Below are 19,946 nucleotides of genomic sequence, written 5' to 3'. Positions count from 1 at the left end.
CGAAAATGGTCTAAGAATACCCCTCGTTATTTGGGTTATCTATACCCCTGCAGTCATACTTTGGGTTCAAATATGCCCCTCATTTAAACGGAGGGACACGTGCCATTGTCATGTTGGTCAATTCTAAATATCTCTCAATTAATTAAAAAGACTCATTACCCATAATCGAAATTAAAAAACTGAAATTATTTTTACTAAAAACTGAAAAAAACGAAAATATTTTTTTTTCAGTTTTACAAAAAAACTGTTTTAGAAAAAAACTGAAAAATATTTTCTAAAATAATGTTTTTGTAAAAACTGGAAAAAACAAAAGGTGAAAATCAATTTTCTAAAGCAATTTTTTTTGTAAAACGTGGAAAAAACCTGAATTGTTTTTACTAAAAACTGGAAAAAAATGAATATATATTTTTTTCCAGTTTTTACAAAAAAACTGCTTTAAAAAAACTGAAATATATTTTCTAAAATAATATTTTTTGTAAAAAAAAAAAAAACTAAAAAGTAATTTTCTAAAGCAATATTTTTGTAAAAACTGAAAAAATAAATATTTACTTTTTTGCAGTTTTTAGTTAAAAATATTTCAATTTTTTTCAGTTTTTAATTGCTTTAGAAAATTACTTTTTTCCAGTTTTTACAAAAATATTATTTTAGAAAATATATTTCAGTTTTTTTAAAGCAGTTTTTTTGTAAAAATTGGAAAAAAAATATTTTCGTTTTTTTCAGTTTTTAGTAATTTGTTTTTTAGTTTTTTTCAGTTTTTACAAAAAATAAAATATTTTTCGGATATGGGTAATAGGTTTTTTTAATTAATTAGGAGATATTTAGAATTGACCAACATGATGATGACATGTATCCCTCCGTTTAAATGAGGGATATATTTGAACCCAAAGTATGACTGCATGGGTATAGATAACCTAATAGTATAACGAGGGGTATTCTTAAATCATTTTCGAGAGTAGAAGAGTATATTTGACCCTTTGTAGTATATTTTTCTTTAGGCAGTAAATCAAACGTTAAAATGTTGGAATTAATTACTCGAAATCTTTAACAAAGTGACGCGTAACAACATCAAACAATTTATTATCGAAGACTTAAAACTAAATATTTTTTTTTTATAACAATCATTATTTTTAACAATATTTTATTATAACATTCAAATATTGTTTGGAATCAATTTTTCTTATTATGTTATAATATATATGTTATCTATAACTACACTTCGTTACGGCCGCCCAAAAAATATCGAGACAAAATAAATTTTAGAAACTTTTGACTTTATATGTTATCTAGTACAATCAATTAGATTAACAGTCGTACTGCTGGTCACCCAAAAAAAATAAAATATAAGGAGTAATAAATTTGAGCCTTCGAAATTAAATTATCTAAGCTAACATTATTGGTGGATGATATATAACATTTTGAAGCTAATTTGGAAAAAATTTTGTAAATACATAATAAGCCAATCAAAAACGATATTGCGATTTCTCCTTTCAGTTATACTCCTCGGCGGTCATATAATCGGCGATTGTTTTCCTTCTTTTTTTTTTTCATTTCCGTACGTAGCTCCGACCAGCGCCATTATGAATGAGAAGGCCAACGTTACAAAGGAGCTCAATGCCAAGCACAGAAAGGTATCCACTCAAAATTCTCATTCTTATTGCCTTTGATTTTTTTTTATTTTTTTTTGATAACCATAGAGTTAAGGCTAGCTAACAAGCATGCACTCGACTAATTCCACGGGTACCCGTTTCAGCACAAGTACCATTTAACTCTGCCCTCCAAAGCTAGAAAAAATCACATTGGATTTTTGGCTTTGAGCGAATTTGAATCTGAGACCTCATGATTCTCAATTAGGTGTGGTAAACGGGCGGGACGGATCGGATATGAGCGGGTTGAAAACGGATAATTCAAAATTCAATATATGAATTATCAGACCCGATCTGTATTTGAGACGGATAAAAAACGGGTTATCCGGCAGATAATCCATATTATCCATGGCTTTTTGAATATGATCACTTATGAGAGAATTTCTAGTCTCTCAAACATGAGGAACCCCCAATTTGAGGCTTTACAAATGTAAAAGTTAAACACATTAGTTATCCATTGGTTATCCATTTTCTAAGTGGATAATATGATTTTTATCCGTATTCGACCCGTTTTTAAAAAGTTCATTATCCAACTCATTTTTTAATGGATAATATGAGTGTATAACTGCTTTCTTTTAACCATTTTACTACCTCTATTCTCAACACACTTCATTGACTGTAGGCCACGCCCTTGGGTGCCTTATTGCCTTTGTTCTTATTTCGATTTTAATAGCCGAAGGTTTAGCTTTTGGTTATTGTTTGGTGGATCAATATCGCTCGTTGTTCTTATCATCTTATTTGAGATTTGAGGTTTATGATCCTTTTTTCGATTATGTAACTGTCGCTCTATTGATAATTAATAAGTGAACCGTGTGATTAGTGAAATTTCAAATGAAGTTTGTTGTTCAATCACGGATACATCAGTCAGAACAACCAGTTTGATTTATTTGAGCTGTTAATTGATATGTCTAGATGTTAGCTTTTCAGGTTCTAGCTAACATTTTTAACTGAGTGAAAGTTAGAAAAATATTAAACAGTAGATGTAATTATCCGTATAAATCATTCTGGTGATAAGTTTGCTACATAGACTTGATCAACAACAATAAAGACAACTGTGTCTCAACTCCAAGCTAGTTGGGATCAACTATATGAATCCTCACTATCCAATTTGTTCCATTTGAACCTGTTCCATTGCAGTATTCAATAATTTAGGTTCTCCAGCATTAGAAGTTTTCCACATAGAATTGGCCATTCATGAAAAGACGAAGAAAAAAGAAAAGGTCTTTACATGGAATTGCTCCCCCGTCATGATGGAGGAGAGACATGTCTAGACAACTAGGAGTTTAAGCCAATCACTTACTGAAAGCGTATCTTTCCGTCTTGCTTAAATTTGAATTCCCAAAGTTATGCTAGCATCCTTAGTTGGAGGTGTTAAATTATAAGTACACAGTGGCGGAGCTAGAAATTCTAACAAGGGGATTCAAAAAACACTACATCAAAAGTTTTCTTTGTGAATCTTGTGCATTTGGCCTGCACAATTTGTTTCCTGGCTGGTTTCATTTTCCTTTTACATGTGCATTCATGTTCAATATAATAGCGGACTGTGTTTGTTCGCAGATTCTGGAAGGACTCCTTAAGTTGCCAGAGAACAGGGAGTGTGCAGATTGCAAAGCCAAGTATGTACTAGGATATAATTGAATTTGATATTGTGGAATCAGAACTTATGCTGCTGAGAGGATTGTTGATATTAAACAGGAATTGCCTTTAATGTATTCTTCTTTTTTATGCAGAGGTCCTCGATGGGCAAGTGTGAATCTGGGGATCTTCATATGTATGCAATGCTCCGGAATCCACAGAAGTCTAGGGGTGCACATATCAAAGGTAATTTATTGACTATTCTACTGTCAATCCGTCATCATATGTGAGATTTGCTAGATATGTCTGAACTATGAAATGGTGCAATAGTAATAGTGCATGTTTTAATTTCTAGGTCTTGTGGCAATTGATAGACTATTAAGGCTCATAGTCTTGATTGACTTAAGAACCATTTGAACTACTAAATATTATGTGTAGCGTATACTTATTTTATCCTTTTCCAGCTGACAGCACCCTACTGAAATACATTGATCCATAGATCACCCAGATGGAGATGACTCTACGTTTATTGATTCACCTTAGAAATGACTGTCTGTGAACGTCTCATCTCAGCGCTTTCATGTTTGTCCCCAACACATACATTTCTGCCTTACATGAAACTTGGGCAGATGTGGATGTCATATAGCAACGGGTTCAATTGAACCCATAACTTTTGACATAGAGTATAAATTTATGTGCAAAAATTCACTGAACCATAACTTTCAGTATATAATGAGTTCAATACTAAGAACTTTAAAGGTTGAACCTATAGAGTTTAAATCCTGGATCCGCCTCTGAACTTGGGCAGTGCTTGCTTGTGATAGATAATTATGAGAATATATGCAAAACATGCTTTACATGATCTCTAGCATATCTATTGATAATATGGTGATATCCTGGTGATCAGGCTGTTGAGTGTCTTTTGGACTCGAAAATATGCTTAGTTTTGTGACATTCTTATGTCATCTTCGTCCGAGATCTAAATATGTATATTTACTCCAATTGATGTTTATATATGATGCTCTTTTCTCTTTTTTTGATTCACATGGTATAGTGGATTTCATTTTTTTAAAATGTTTGTGAAGTCTAGAACTAGGGAAGATTCTCTAGAAGAGGAGGATCAATATAGCGTGTGTCCAGGAGACTAGATGGGTGGGCACTAGGACATGTGAGGTTAACGGGTGTAAACTGTGGTACTCAGGGGGCGCTGGGGAACTAGGGGCAAGAACGGGGTAGGTATCTTAATAGACAGGGATCTCAGGGAGCTGGTGGTTGATGTTAAGAGAGTGAACAATAGATTGATGGTTATTAAGCTAGTGGTTGGTGGGCTCACTTTAAGCGTGGTTAGTACATACGCACCGCAAGCGGGCTTGGGAGAGGAGGTCAAGAGGCAATTCTGGGAGGATTTAGATGAGGTAGTGCGTGATGTTCCGCACGCCGACAAGATTTTCATATGAGGTGATTTTAATGGACATATTGGGGAGACGGCTAGGGGCTATGATGATGTGCATGGCGGGTTCGGTTTTGGGGTTAGGAATGAAGGTGGTTCTTCGTTGCTGGATTTTGCTAGAGCCTTTGATTTGGTGCTAGCTAACCCGTGCTTTCAGAAGAGGGAGGACCACTTGGTCACGTTCCGGAGCGCGGTAGCCAAGACTCAGATTGATTACTTACTCTGCAGAAAGAGGGATTGAGGTCTTTGCATTGATTGCAAGGTTATTCCGAGTGAGTCGCTTTCGACCTAACATAGGCTCTTGGTTATGAACTTGGAGATTAAGAGGGAGAAGAAGCAGAGAGCGGTGTTTGGTCAACCTAAGATCAAGTGGGGAGCCTTGACTGAGGACAAAGCTCAGGCATTGGGGGAGAAGTTGTTAGATATGGGGGCTTGGAGGAGTTGTAGGGATGCGAGTAGTATGTGGACCTCGACAACGAACTGCATTAGGGAAGCTGCTAGGGCGGTGTTAGGGGTCACGAAGGGTTTCTCCAGGTGGTGGAATGGAGAGGTCTAAGGTAAAATAGAAACCAAGAAAGCGGCGTATATGAAGCTAGTGGAGAACGCCGATAGGGAGGAGAGGAGGACGCTTAGGGAGTGTTATAAGAAGGCTAAGAAAGAGGCGAAGTTAGCAGTCACGGTGGCTAAGACCGTAACATTTGAACGCTTGTATGCGGAACTTGGGGGCAGAGGTGGTGACAAAAGATTGTTCAAGTTAGCCAAGGTTCGAGAGAGGAAAGCTCGGGACCTAGACCGAGTGAGCTGAATCAAAGACGAGGATGACAAGGTATTGGTAGAAGAGGCGTGTGGGGGAGGGTGGTGGAGAAGAGGGTGAGAAGGAGTGTGTCTATTTCGGAGAATCGGTTCGGTTTCATGCCGAAGCGTTTGACCACAGAAGCCATTTATTTGGTGAGGAGGTTGATGGAGCAGTATCGGGAGAGGAAGAGGGACCTGCATATAGTGTTCGTCGATTTAGAAAAAACTTACGATAAAGTCCCAAAGAAGGTTCTATGGAGATGTCTGGAGGTTAGTAGTGTTCTGATAGCATACATTAGGGTGATTAAGGATATTACGATGGAGCGAATACTCGGGTGAGGACTGTGGGAGGAGACTCGGACTATTTTCTTGTGATGATGGGGTTACATCAGGGTTCAGCTCTTAGCCCATTTTTATTTGCCCTGGCGATGGACGAGCTGACGCGCCACATTCAGAGGGAGGTGTCATGGTGTATGTTATTTGCATATGACATAGTGCTAATCGATGAGACGCGCCGCGGGATTAACGATCGGCCGGAGCTGTGGAGGCAGACCCTGGAGTCTAAAGGTTTCAAGTTGAGTAGGACTAAAATTGAATACTTAGAGTGCAGGTTCAGCGTGGGGACGCAGGAAACAGAAGTGGAGGTGAAGCTTGATTCACAAGTCATCCCCAAGAGAGATAGTTTCAAATACCTTGGGTCTGTTATTCAAGGGAACGAGGAGATTGACAAGGATGTTATGCATCATGTTGGAGCGGGGTGGATGAAATAGAGGCTTGCGTCTGGTGTTTTGTATGATAGGAATGTGCCACCGAGACTTAAGGGCAAGTTCTACAAAGTGATAGTAAGGCCGATTATGTTGTATGGAGCTGAGTGTTGGCCAGTCAAGAAATTTCATGTCCAGAAGATAAAAGTAACAGAGATGAGGATACTAAGATGGATGTGTGGGCATACCAGAAAGGACCGAATTAGGAATGAAGTTATTAGGAACAAGGTGGGTGTGGCCCCTGTGGAAGACAAGTTGCGGGAGTCGAGGCTAAGATGGTTCGGGCATGTGAAGAGGAAACACACCGATGCCCCAGTGAGGAGATGCGAGAGGTTGACCGTAGAGGGTCAGAGGAGAGGTAGAGGGAGGCCTAGGAAGTACTGGGGAAAGGTGATTAGGCAGAACATGGCACTACTTCAGCTTACCGAGGACATGACCCTCGATAGGGAGGTGTGGCGGTCGAGGATTAGGATTGTGGGTTAGTCGAGAGTCTCTTGTAGTCGTACTAGTAGTATTAGTATTAGTCTTGTATTCTCCTATTCCGAGTTCCTTGTTGATTAGACGATGTGGCATTATTGCCGGTAGTTTTCGTACTTCTCTTATAGCTTCGTATTCCTAGTTTCTCTGCTATTACATGCTGTGCTATTTGTTTCTACCATCTTATTTCCTTGTCATTGTTAATGTTTGCTTATTGTGTCCTTTTCACTTTTCTTGAGCCGAGGGTCTATCGAAAACAGTCTCTCTTCCTTCATAAGGTAGAGGTAAAGTTTGCGTACACATTACCCTCCCCATACCCCACGTGTGGGATTGCACTGGGTTTGTTATTATTGTTGTTGTTTGTGAAGTCTAGAGATCCTACCAAGTGACGTTGAGCCTTGTGGAATATCATTCAAGCCGTGCTTGAGCTCTTGGGTTTCTGGTCAATGCCGATCTGTGCTTGAGCTCCCTTATGGACATGTCTAGGCAAGCAAGTTTGTCGAAAGCTCAAATTGGCTCAGCTCTTTTACATTCCTAACCTCAATAATCATCCCTTGTTCTGCCAAATTTCTGATTTAAATTATTTGGCTAAGATTCTGTTATTTGACGGTCTAATCCACTTTTTATGTATGGTAAATGCGTTGATCCTTGTTTTTTTTATAAATGCACGCTGATGTGTATCTGGACCATGTGCGATGAATTTCCATGCCTTCATGTGTTTCTAGATTTTTTTTGTTTTTTGTAATGACTATTGTTGGATTTGTGAAAGATGCTTATTGTTTCAAAATTTTGTTATGTTTTCTGTTGTTTGCGAATTTTTGCAGGTTCGATCAGCTACTTTAGATACATGGCTTCCTGAACAAGTTGCATTTATTCAATGTAAGTTTTTTTATTAAACTCTTACAGTTTTGATGTTGATATCATACATAATTAGTAGCCTAAAACTGTTGATCTGATACATAAATAGCCCAATTGTACATAATCCCTTTTCTGATGCTGGTATAGCAATGGGAAACGAGAAGGCAAATAGTTATTGGGAAGCGGAGCTTCCTCCAAATTATGATAGAGCTGGTATTGAGAATTTCATCCGTGCAAAGTATGTCTTTACTAATCCCTGGCTTTAGCAATCATTTATCCTTTAATCTAGTATTTTGCAACTCATCTAAGGCAGTATCTGTGTTTTGCTTAGATATGAAGAGAAGAGGTGGATCCGTAAGAATGGGAAGGAAAAATCAGTTTCCAAGATTCAAGAAGAGTTGGCCACAGTGCAACGTCAACAACGTTGTGACAAAACTGGCCATGAGCATGCTACTAACTCCGGCGGTTCATCTAATGAGCGGATAAGCATACAACGCCCTAGCATAAAGCAAGATATACCTTCTGCTAGATTCAGTATACCTCTGCCTCCAAGAGCACCAGAGCAAGTACGTCAAACCTATGTTTCAAACTCTGAATCATATAGTTCAACTCATGAAAAAGTATCTTCGGATGTGGTTCCTCAGCAGACAAGTCAGAAGACACAACCAATTGCAGTCATTGAATCTGCAAAGCAGGTCGCAGAAGTTGCCTATCCTCCTAAAGTTGATATTGCTACTGATCTTTTCGACATGCTTTCTATGGATTCTCCAAATGACAATGGAGCAGAAGCTGCTTCTGTAGATGATAACTCGTGGACAGGTTTTCAATGTACGTTAAGTCACACTTTTGTAAGAACTGTCTTTTCTTTATCTTTACTTTCCTCTTTACCTTGGGGAGAGCATGGTCAATCCCAGTACAGACAAAAAACTTAGTTGATCTCCCCCCGATCTACCTAAATCTTGGTGGACAGGTTACACGAACTTTATTTTTTCTTTCCTCTTTAGCTTGAGGGAGAGCATGGGTTCAAATCCCAATAGGGGCAAAAAAGTTAGGCCACCTTCTCCCATAAGCCTAAGCCTTGGTAGGAAAATGGGATAATTCATGTAGCAATTGGAATAGTAGAGGTACGTGCAAGTTAGCTAGGACACCGGCATTATAACCAAATTGGAAAGAAAAAAAAAAGAGCATGGGCATTCTTTTGTCTATTTCTTTCTATTTTAGTATGATCCATAATTTTCCGTTCCCTCTACATCTACTTTTGAGTGAGGGTGAATGAACCCTGAGGTTGCGGGTTCAAGTCATCAAGGGGGCAAAGTAGGGAGCTCCTCCGAAGGGGTGAATGATAGTTTGAGAAAAGCAAAAACACTGTATTGCAGTTGCTATGTCATTTGTTTAGCGCATTTTATTCTAATCGAACCTTGTAAACTTCTCAGCTGCTCAAGAAGCAATAGCAGCAGCGAAAACTGGTGTTGCAAAATCTGATCATCGGAAATCCCAATCTGCTTCTGCGGTAGAAGATTTATTCAAGGATTCACCATCATTGTCATCATCAATTTCAACTTCTTCCTTGACCGAGAAGCTTCCAGAAGATGTCAAAAATGATATCATGAGCCTTTTTGACAAGGTATTATCCCTATTCAGAACTGGAGCTTTAAGTTGTTCTTGGTCTTTCTTATTATAGAAGGTGCAAGTAGCACACGTCGATGATAAAATAGAGGTCACTTGAAATGGTTTGTTTGGTCATGTCTTGCCTCGACCTCCAGATGCAACAGTATGTACTTACGAAAACATGGTGAGTGAAGGTGTTAAAAGGGGATGAGTTAGACCTAAAATTACATGGGAAGGAAATTGTCTCAAAAAACCTACAATCTCTTGGAATCCACGCAGGCCTAGCGAAAAATAAGGCATAATGGAAAAAAAAAGTTTCTATATTGGCGATACCTATTACTTGGGACTAAATTTTAATCACGGTAGTATGTTCACTTTAGGTATTATGTTCTCTAGGAGTCTTTTAGTCGAGATTTATATGTCAAGAGAAAATGTATAAAATTTCTATCATCGTCATTATTGTACAATATGGGCCTAAGATGAACTTAATAGGGGTTGCATGGTCAGTGAGGATTCATATAGTTAACCGTAACTTGCTCTGTTATTGAGGCATAATCTATATAGTCAAATTCCTTTTATTTAAAAATAATGTTGAGTTTTCTGCAGTCCAATATGGTGTCACCATTTGCTATGCATCAGCAACAACTTTCCCAGCTAGCTCAACAACAGTCTCTTCTAATGGCTGCTGCCGCTGCTAGTGGCGCTTTAAAAATCCCTGGGGATGTTCAACAAGGACCAAATGGCTCCAATATAGTGAATCAAAGTTGGCCAAATGTAAGCTACCAGTTCCCTGGAATGACGATGCCAGCCAGTGGAAAGACTGAACTGGAGAAATATTTGCAGGTCAAAAATGCATGAATGTTGAGTTTTTTGTTGGAATATTGCTATAAACTCTGCTAAAACTGTTTTTCGTTGCTTGTAAACTAGGTGGGCACTGGGGGAGCAACACATTTAGCTGGAAACTCTGTGCCACTTTCAACATCGAGGTGCTTACTTCTTGTTCTATGTCATTTGCGGACTGTAGATTGGTCTCATAATAGCTAGATTTAGATGCAACAAGTTCTTTTCTTGAAGGCATAATCTGAAGTGGAAAACCTGAGGATAGGTTCTGTCTAATTTTTTTAATTTTAAAAGAAAAAAATAGTTGTTAATTAGACACAACCTATCCTCAGGTTTTTTACTTCAGATTACACCTTTTGTCCGCATAAAATGGACTGTAGCATAATAAACAAGTTAAACAATAATAACTATGCCTCAGTCCTAAACAAGTAGGGGTCGACTATGTGAGTCCTCACTGACCATGTCATCTATATTATGAGGATTCATCATAATTTGGCAAGTTTTACGCCAGTTGGCAGCCTACTGCAATTCTCCTCCTTTATCAGCAATGTGAGCAAGCTTACATAGACGGAGTTTAGTAAAAGAGTTAACCGACTCAAACAAATAAAATTAATCATCAACTGAAACAGGGCATCCCGTAGATCTATTAGATGGTCATATATGGTAATCTTTTCCCTTTATTTTAAAATTTTGAGAGATCATAGCAGCTAATTTAGTCAAACCATAACATGAAAGCTTCCTTGAGAAAGCACTGCATCCACTACAAATTTATGACAATTTGTCTCTCATGTTTTATTACGATTTACCGCGAAGAGAGAGATTTTTTTTCTAGATATCATCTATCAGCTTCTGAGACAAGACATGTGTTGAACTTCGAACTAGTAACTTTGATTACTAAATTTGAATATTTGTACATTGCTCAAAATGATTTTAGGAACCTGAGATATTCTCATCATTAATAAAATTATTTGTCTTATTAAAAAAAAGGTTTTGGAAACTTGAAGATTTTGTAGCCACAACTATACTGGTGTGCAATCTGCTTTTGATAGCTAGTTCTACATTGGTTTGCCATCCAATTTTGATAGTTGAGTCTATACTATAACCAGGGGCAAATCTAGGCTTCATTTGAACCCATAACATTTAGCCTAGGCATGAATTTATGTGTAAAATATATTGGAATTGTTGAAAACATTGAACTATGAACCCAGAACTCAAACAAGGTGATGGATTATGTGGTTCGAACCCGAGTCCTGAACCCATAGAACCAAAATCCTGAATCCATCTCTGACTATAACATCTTGTAACCATTTCCCTTTTAAATACTCACTGTCTGATACACGATTATTAGAAAGGGAAGTTAGTTAGGAATTCAAAAAGTAGTTAGAGTTAGTTAGACTTGTTACAAGAGTTAGAGTTTGTTACAATAACTAACTTCAGTTAGTTGAAAGAATCTGTTGGCCGAAGGAATCTGTTAGAAGAGCTCTTGAATTTCATTCAATGTAATAGATATAAATACATTGTAGTACACAAATTACAAACATGAATAATAATACAATTCCTATTCTACTTCTTCTCTCTTCTTCTTCCCTTCTTCTTCTCTGCACTCGTTTACTGTTGATTTCTCGAATCATTCCTGAATCAACTCTGTGATCCTCGAGTTAACTAAACTCCTGCAATCGTGTAACACTGTCAAAAATCTGGACTGATATTTTTATATTTCCTCTTGTATATTGCAGTGTTTACCCAATGGGACAGAATTCTTCGGGCAATGGTACAGTCCCCTCTGTACCGAGCAGAGATGCAGCAACCACACTTTCATCAAGTTCTACACAATCAACAAAAGAATGCGATTTCTCGTCTTTGACTCAAGGCATGTTCTCGAAACGCTGAAATTTTTTTGAGGAATTATACTAGTTTTTGGATCATAGTATACAAATAGAGTTATTAACATGAAAGTAGCTATCGGAAATCTATGCGTTACTAGGAAATTATAGACTATTGTAAAGAAACAATATTCAGTTTTCTATGGATGAGTTGATTAATATTTGTAGGTAGAATAATTAGATGTTGAAATTGAATGGACTTTTGGTCCTTTCCCTTCTGACTACAGAAGCAAAGCTAGCCTATTAGGTGCGGTTCGGAGTAACTCAGTCACGTTTGCTTAAACATTGTATTTGTAGTAGGGAATTTATTAAAAACATATAAATATTTAATTGTCAACCCAGTAACTAAGACAAGTTATGGGTTCCATGACAAATTTCAAAACTTATAAATTTCAAAACCTACAAATTTTAAATCCAGGTTCCGCCTCTTGGGCGTGAAAATAAAAAAAGGAAATTAAGTAAAGGACTCCAAAAATGAGGTAAGACCTTGGCAAGTGCGTTACAAATAGCTAGGGCATAAGTGTTTTGACTATTTCTTTGGAAAATCTCTCATTAAATATTTTCATTACTCGCCAATCTTCTCTAGTCATTTTTTATTAAACAACAAACTTCATGTGTATATATATTAACTTGTGTGAAAATTAACAATGAAAATCTTGCAAAATTTTTGAAATGGAGAACAAGTGATAATTCTATTTGTGCAAAAAGTATTACATGAGATATTTTACGTGGTCCTGGCTGTTGTAAGCACATAAAAAACATTTAATTTACCTATTTAAATAGAGGTGCTCAAACCATATGCACAGACCATTATGCGAGTGAAATATGTAATGGCATTCAAAGCAAGTACTTCCGCCACGGGCAGCGGGAATAAATAAATATTTTTAGGTGATACTTTGTTAATAATTTTTTTTTAGGTGTTACTTTGTTAAAGTAATCGGTCTAACCTTTGATTCCTGTAATTAAGATTTTCTTTCTCGCTCCTTCTGTAATTTCTTTTGATTTCATCCATTCTTTTTTACTTTAAGAGTGGGGCATATAGCACCTTGTGTCTCTACTTTTAACTAAAGGCAAACAACCGACATTACAAGCCAATTGAAACCTCCCGACTTGTTTGAGCCGTAGCAAGCTAGAGAGCACATGAGTCGTAAATAGGCCACTCACTCCTTAATAATAACAACTAACAACAACAACAATAATAATAATAATAATAATAATATTAATAATAATAATAATAATAATAATTAGATAATATTATATATCCATCCATATACAAAAATGAAAAAAAATAGTATTAAAGAAAAATCATTTGTTTTATAAAGTCTTCATTCCCGGGAAGACGAAAAAGCAGAGAGGGTCTACGACATGCTCATGATCACTTTGACTCCCTCCAAACTTGGATGCATTTCTGCCCCTCCTTTGCTGCAACAGATTTAAAATGGGGAATAGATGAAACTAATATTAGGTCAAAGAGGAGGAACTAAAACAGTTTGAGACTCTTTTCTGAAGGCTATCTACTGCTCTTCATACTTGAATATAGGTTCAAAAAAATTATGACTTCTTTACATGCAGAATCATGCTTAGAACTGCTTTTCTTGAGCCGAGAGCCTATCAGAAACGGTCTTTCTACCGCCACAAAGTAGGGGTAAGGTCTGCATACACATTACCCTCCCCAAACTCCACTTGTGGGAATACACTGGGTATGTTGTTGTTGTTGTTGTTCTTTACATGCAGAAACTTGTGGGAAACAACAGAGAAACCTTTACATATTCAAACAGGCATCGGTTTGACTAGACATTGATCTGCTAAAATGTTTGGATAGTTTGCACAGATAACACCAACAGCTTCCCTGGATACATAGCCAAATGCATTGAAGTGTAGCCAGTCCTGTTCCAGGACATCGAGCTGAAACCTGTAAAACAACATAATCTTTCATTTGTAGATTATGTGACGAGATTGTTGGGTTCACATATAACTTCAGCATCCAGGGCGATGGGGGCAGGGTCACGGTTAAAGGGCATTAACCAAAGTATCAAAATCATCATCAGATTGTCGTTGCAAACAACCTGTTTATAACACATTATTGCCAGCAATAAAATGGTGTAAAACTGTAAGTGAAATAATTCTCCAGTGTAATAATTTATTACCTGAAGATAACCAGTTGTTAGGTACTTAACGTGATATTTCATGTGTCCCTTTTTGGTATTGAGGTTCGGACTTTTTTTTTCTGTCGACTAAGGGAAATTTGACAAGTTTAGTCAGCATGAGACGAGCAAAGTTGAGGTCAGACGAAACGGGATTGTCGTGTCAAAATGCAAACAATTTAGATATCTAGGCTTATTGTTTCAAGGGAATGGAATGATATCATACTCAAAAAATAGATGATGTTACTCATAGGATTAAAATAGGATAGTTGAAATGGAGAAGTGTTACCGAGGAGTTATGTGATAGAAGGATACCTACCAAAGTGAAACGTAAGTTCTATAGAACATGTATAAGACCAGCAACGTTATATGATACTGAATGTTGGGCCGCTAAAGTCTAACATATCCACAAGATTAGTGTGAAGAGATGCGAATGCTAAGATGGACTTGTTCATAAGATTAAAAATGACCACATTCTCCAGAAGTTGCAGGCACCATGCATTGAGGATAAACTAAGAGAAAGTCGCTTGAGATGGTTTGGTCATGTCCTGCGTCGACCAGTCTGTAAGTGTGAAACTATGGTGAGTGAAGGTGTTAAACGGGGTCGGGGTAGACCTAAAATCACATGGAAAGAAGTTGCCTTGAATGACCTACAATCATTGGAATCAATACAAACTTAGCTAAATATAACACAATTGAAGAAAAAAAATTCATACATGTGATATCTACTAGCCGGGAATAGCTTTTTGAGAACTTCTAATATTATTATTATTACTATTATTGTAATTATTACTATATTATTAATTAATTTATATACACATACCATTTCAGCACATAGTGTCGGCCCTTTTCTTGAAATAAAGGGCAAAATATAGGCCGATTCTATCATAATAGAACCATGCGAAAAGAGAAGCTCTGATCAGCTAGAAATTATCTTAAAAAGATGCAGAATTTTAATTGGTTAGTAAACAAAATCAGAAGAGTATGTCTTGCATACCTATGAGGTGGTAGAACCAGCAGAACTTTTCCTTAATCCCATGAACAATTTCTTTCCTGGTTCAATTCGATAAAAAGTAACTACAAAACCAAACAACTACTGGTCAGGGTACGATGATAATGTCCCATGCACGAGTAAAAGGAAGTAGGAATATATCATCTTCAGATTGTTTTCTTAAAACTTAAATGGTACTCCAATGAACTTGAACATGCAACTAACCTCCTTTAGCTTGAAAACTACTTATACTACAGTCAAACTTCTCTATAACAGCCTCGTTTGTTCTGAATATTTTTGGATGTTATAGCGAAGTCTGTTATAGAGAACATATATTATAACATAATATAAAAATTGATTCCGAAAAGCTTGGCTTTTATGGAGAAGTGTTATATAGGGATGTTGTTATAGAAAGGTTTGACTGTACTATGATCAACTAATTCACTAATGGTCATCATAGATCAAAAGGATATTCTATCACTAATCTCAGTCAAAAAATGCATGCTGCATTAGCGGGAGGGATGCAACCGGCGATACCAAGTTTTGCTGGGACCAGCAGAGATTCTCCAGGTGGCACTCGACGTTCATGAGACAAGCAATGGTTCCGTGCCTGCAAAAAATATATACATATATATATAACATTAGTTTCCTCATCCTAAAAAGGAATAGCAAAAAAACAAAAGAACAACATCTTGAAGCATCCCTAGATAGTTTTAACCTAAAAGAGTTGAGCTTTGACACATTTAGAAGTTCAGAAAGAAGGGAGAAAATATGTATCACAATTGAGACAGATATAGTTCAAAGTAGCATAAAAGTACTATGTCTATAACTGTCTAAGCGCAATTTAACTGAAAACAGGAAGAGGTATGAACAGCTCTGTTTAGCTAGATTGCCTATAATAGTTGTCATTGTATCTTACTAAAGCAATCAGCCAAAAGTCAGTTATGACTGGTAATCACAGACCTACTTTTGCTCGAGGCACTTTCACAAGATTTAGCAAAGAAATGATTAAATACATTCTACTTGTCGACAAAAGAAAGTGACTCTTATTATACATAGTACAAAAGGATGGAGGCAGCATAAGCTGACTCTTAAAGAATCCACAACAACAAACTTAGTGTAATTCCACAAAGTAGGGTCTGGGGATAGAGTGTACGCAGACCTTACCCTTACCTTGTGAAGGTAGAGAGTTTGTTTGAATCATTCCAACAAATATTGAGAAATGATTGTGGGAGTAAAAGAGAGTTAACTGGTAAAATCAAATGCCTTAAAAATTCTTACAAGAACGAAATTCTTCTTAGAGCACTCCATGCACATAATTCCACCAAAATCCAACAGCAGATATGCGTTGAATGATACAATACATCCACAATGGACCAACTGCGAAGATAAAAATATTACTGATAAGAAACTTTTCTCACAAAGCTTACAAGTATATATACATATGAACAAAGACTTTTTATTCATAGGTAGTGGTGGCAAAATGGTTAAAAAAAAACAGTTATCCATCCATATTATCCATTAAAAAATGAGTTGGATAATGAACTTTTTAAAAACGGGTCAAATATGGATAAGAACCATATTATCCACTTAGAAAATGGATAACCAAGTGTATAACTAATGGGTTTAAATTTTACATTTATCAAGCCTCAAATTAGGGGTTCCTCAAGTGTGGGAGACTTGGAATTCCCCCAAAAGTGATCATATTCAAGAAGCAATGGATATTATCCGCCAGTTAACCCATTTTTTATCTGCATTAAATATGGATAGGGTCGGATAATTTATCCGTTTTTTTGCATTACCCGCTTTCGACCCGTCCATATCTGACCCGACCCGCCCGTTTGATACCCCTATTCATAGGCATAGCTAAGTTTCTATATGTAAAATTATGATTGATACCTTTTTCCACTCAACTTGCCACATGACTCACAATATCTCCAGCCATCATCTCTTCTATGGAAAGTCTCGCAAAACCTATCGGCCTCATATACAGAACTAGACGAAAAATAAGAACTAATCAAAAGATAAATCACATTCATTAATAGCCTTATAAGCCTCAACATGTTACACCATATTAAGCTAAGTGAAGGGAGGGACTGATATCACTTCATCCAACTAAACAGAATTATGACACTCACAGTTTCCTGATTCGGAACTCGTCATGTCATTCATTTCTCCTTTAACCGCAGAGAGCAGTTAACATTCCATTCACCAAAAAATCAAGTTATATATTGACTTTTTTCGGCAGTCATTAGCAGTTAAAAAGAAATATATGAGAATACATTCTGACTTCATCTTTGGAAAATAAAGTCGTGCAGAAGCTCTTACTTGGAGGTCTTTCCGTATACAAGTCAAATCACCTAAGAGTGTTACTCGCCATAACCAACCACATAATTGATTAGTACTGATGTCAGTTTTAAGGCGAGTATCGACTTAAAACTGCCAAAAAATTTCAGAATGGAAATGCCAAAAAATTTCAGACCAGGCATTTTGAAATTGAATGGAAGATTAGATCAATTCCTAATAACCAGTCCAGAATACTTGCAACTTTTAGTCCACTTTATATCTTTTGGACAAGCAAGTTGCAACTAACAAAATGAATCCACATTCATAAAAATCAATATACTAACTGTACAAACAACTTACCCACGCACAGAGTGCTCTCAGCTAGTGCTTGGCATGGGGAGAGTGGGTGTACACCAAAAATATCAAATATATAAGAAATTAATCGAACCGATAGATGGATAGCTAGCAGTAATCATGAAAAAGGCGCACGACAAGACAGCAAAGAGAAAATACAGTTTATCAACAAATTGCTTGAGAAGTAAGAAAACTTGATACACGCAAACTAATTAAGAAAATACCAATGAAACATCGACATATCCAAATACTAAGCAACATCCAAATGAAAACTCCTCTTTTACATGCATTAAGTGCAAATCTACTGCCAGACACGCTCAATTCACAAACTTTAACAACCTACTCACTTTAAGGTTCCCATATTCTTGCACTATTTCTCACAATTTTATCATCACCAAGAAAGGATTTCGGACAGCTATGTATTGCATCCAGGTATTTTATGTGAGTGTTATGTTTTAAAAGATTGCTCCAGAAACATGAAAACTTGAAACAAAGGAACTGATTAAAAGAAATGCCAATGAAACATCCACACATCCAAGAATTACAAAACCTACTGTTTTACACCCATGTATGGAAAATCTCTAGCCAGACTCAGTAACAAAATTCACAAACTTAAATAAACAAAACATTGAAAAAAGGATTCCCATCTCTGGGCACAAAACTACCATCATTAAGAAAGCATTTACGAACAGCTATTTTGCATCTCTGTGTTTTATGTCTGCGCTATTCTTTAAGAGATTGCTTAAGAAGCACGAAAACTTGAAACAAAGAAACTATTTAAGAAAATGCCAAAGTAAGAAACATACATACGAAAACCCACTCTTTTATACCCACTAAACGCAAAATCTCTAGACAGACACGCACAAATTTCAATAAACCAATAACTTAAAGGGACGGTCAGCTGAAACTAATTGAATTCTAGCTGAAAAGTGTATAAAATATGTATCTTTTTTTGTATATAATACACATATATACAAAAAAAAAAAAAAAAAAAAAATCGGCTGTTATTTTTAAGAGCGGCTAAAAAAAATATATTTTTCTAACTTAAAAGGCTTCCCCATTTCTGTCACAAATTATTATCACCCATAAAACTTTTGGTGGGACAAGTGAATAAATACTCACGCGCAAAGATGACAGAGCTGAGCGAATTTGCAACTGCGAAGACGCCAACCATTTCTGAAATTATCTGACGTTGATTCTTCACAATGAAAGCAGGAACTTCTTGAGGAAAAAGAAGCCATTGAAGCTTTCAGAAGAGAAGCCAAAGGAACCCTAACGGTATTGTTGTTAAGCTTTGCCTGTTTTGTTTAGTAGCAGATTTACCTTTCACTTTGTAGTATTTTAGAGAGACAATTATTTCAATTGAAACCCGCGCCATTTGGATACAAGAAAGAGGAGGGAAATCAACCGACTTGGAGTGAAAGAGCGGGAATTTCTTTTGCAAATATAGCACTTGTAAAAATACCCCTTCCACACAAAATGTTAGACTCGGATCTAATATTTGCACATAGAGTATAATTTTTCAGTTTGCTCACATAATATTAATTTGTAGCCTAACGTTTGCCATAACTTATAGTAAAATTTTAGACCGTAGTCTAATATTTTCTCATAAAATATTTAGTTTCTTAGAAAAATCTTTAGATCGTGATTTAATTGATCCATCATTATAAACAAAAACTAAACAATTGATACAAAAAAGGACAATTAGTCACCAAGGCCCAACCATGGCCCATAAGGCGGGGATGTGTGAAATAATGGGTGATTGACATGAATGGCTCTACTAGGGGTGGTCTTTAAATATTGTCCTCGATTTTAAAGAGCAACAACGACAATAACAGCAACCTATTAAAATTTCACAAGTGGAGTCTGAGAAGGGTAGAGTGTACGCATACCTTACCCCTATCCCGGAGGGATAGAGAGGTTGTTTCTGAAAGACCTCGGCTCAAGAAGAAGAAAATAAATAATAGGCAATAGATCAATGATGGCACCAGAAGCCAGAAAAATAATACCAGCATCGTAAAAAATAAAAAATAAAAATGGAAAAGCAATAACAATAACGAGTAATAATGCCATAGAAAATAGTGTGAAAACTACATAAACCACTAACAAACTAAGGCGAAACATTATCAGCCTAGCCCCGCCCCTGATACAACATAGAAAAACGCTCAATTCTCTCCTAACCTACAACCATAATGCTCGACCTACACACCTTCCTATCAAGAGCCATGTCCTCGGAGATCTGAATTCGCGTCATGTCATGCCTGATCACCTCACCTCA

General features: G+C 36.6%; 2 protein-coding genes across 6 annotated transcripts; one reads left to right on the top strand and one right to left on the bottom strand.

Moving 5' to 3' along the window:
* Nucleotides 1-1,375: 1,375 nt before the first annotated feature.
* On the top strand, nucleotides 1,376-19,204 carry LOC107781706 (ADP-ribosylation factor GTPase-activating protein AGD5). Of its 4 annotated transcripts, none has more exons than XM_075227062.1 (11): nucleotides 1,376-1,628; nucleotides 3,201-3,259; nucleotides 3,374-3,464; nucleotides 7,529-7,583; nucleotides 7,710-7,800; nucleotides 7,894-8,390; nucleotides 8,996-9,186; nucleotides 9,777-10,013; nucleotides 10,098-10,156; nucleotides 11,747-11,880; nucleotides 18,884-19,204. In XM_075227062.1, the coding sequence occupies exons 1-11, from the start codon at nucleotides 1,401-1,403 to the stop codon at nucleotides 18,892-18,894; spliced, it is 1,653 nt and encodes a 550-aa protein (XP_075083163.1). In that variant the 5' UTR covers nucleotides 1,376-1,400; the 3' UTR covers nucleotides 18,895-19,204. The 4 variants fall into 4 exon arrangements, with proteins under 4 accessions (XP_075083163.1, XP_016457934.2, XP_016457947.2 ...); XM_016602461.2 differs by lacking the exon at nucleotides 18,884-19,204 and having other exon boundaries at nucleotides 1,379-1,628; nucleotides 7,894-8,128; nucleotides 8,210-8,390; nucleotides 11,747-12,117; XM_016602455.2 differs by lacking the exon at nucleotides 18,884-19,204 and having other exon boundaries at nucleotides 1,379-1,628; nucleotides 7,894-8,128; nucleotides 8,207-8,390; nucleotides 11,747-12,117.
* LOC107781729 (uncharacterized) lies at nucleotides 13,669-18,915 on the bottom strand. 2 transcript variants are annotated; one of them, XM_016602475.2, is made up of 6 exons: nucleotides 18,791-18,915; nucleotides 16,928-17,023; nucleotides 16,310-16,408; nucleotides 15,566-15,638; nucleotides 15,035-15,114; nucleotides 13,669-13,805 (listed from the first exon to the last, which is right to left on the bottom strand). In XM_016602475.2, exons 1-5 carry the CDS (start codon nucleotides 18,907-18,909, stop codon nucleotides 15,067-15,069), a joined length of 435 nt encoding a protein of 144 aa, XP_016457961.1. In that variant the 5' UTR covers nucleotides 18,910-18,915; the 3' UTR covers nucleotides 13,669-13,805; nucleotides 15,035-15,066. The 2 variants fall into 2 exon arrangements, with proteins under 2 accessions (XP_016457961.1, XP_075083164.1); XM_075227063.1 differs by lacking the exons at nucleotides 13,669-13,805; nucleotides 15,035-15,114 and having other exon boundaries at nucleotides 15,365-15,638.
* Nucleotides 19,205-19,946: the final 742 nt, after the last annotated feature.

The sequence above is a fragment of the Nicotiana tabacum genome, chromosome 12, assembly GCF_000715075.1.
Source record: "Nicotiana tabacum cultivar K326 chromosome 12, ASM71507v2, whole genome shotgun sequence".
NCBI lineage: Eukaryota > Viridiplantae > Streptophyta > Magnoliopsida > Solanales > Solanaceae > Nicotiana > Nicotiana tabacum.
This window is presented reverse-complemented; position numbering and strand designations above follow the sequence as displayed.

Coding starts and splice junctions, on each gene's coding strand:
- LOC107781706 (XM_016602448.2), top strand. CDS start 1,401: ATGATATATAACATTTTGAAGCTAATTTGGAAAAAATTTTGTAAATAC. Junction 3,465..7,528: donor TAGGGGTGCACATATCAAAG/GTAATTTATTGA, acceptor GAATTTTTGCAG/GTTCGATCAGCTACTTTAGA. Junction 9,187..9,776: donor TCATGAGCCTTTTTGACAAG/GTATTATCCCTA, acceptor AGTTTTCTGCAG/TCCAATATGGTGTCACCATT.
- LOC107781729 (XM_075227063.1), bottom strand. CDS start 18,909: ATGGCTTCTTTTTCCTCAAGAAGTTCCTGCTTTCATTGTGAAGAATCA. Junction 17,024..18,790: donor CAGCTCTGTCATCTTTGCGC/GTGAGTATTTAT, acceptor TTTTTCGTCTAG/TTCTGTATATGAGGCCGATA. Junction 16,409..16,927: donor GGCAAGTTGAGTGGAAAAAG/GTATCAATCATA, acceptor TTATCTTCGCAG/TTGGTCCATTGTGGATGTAT.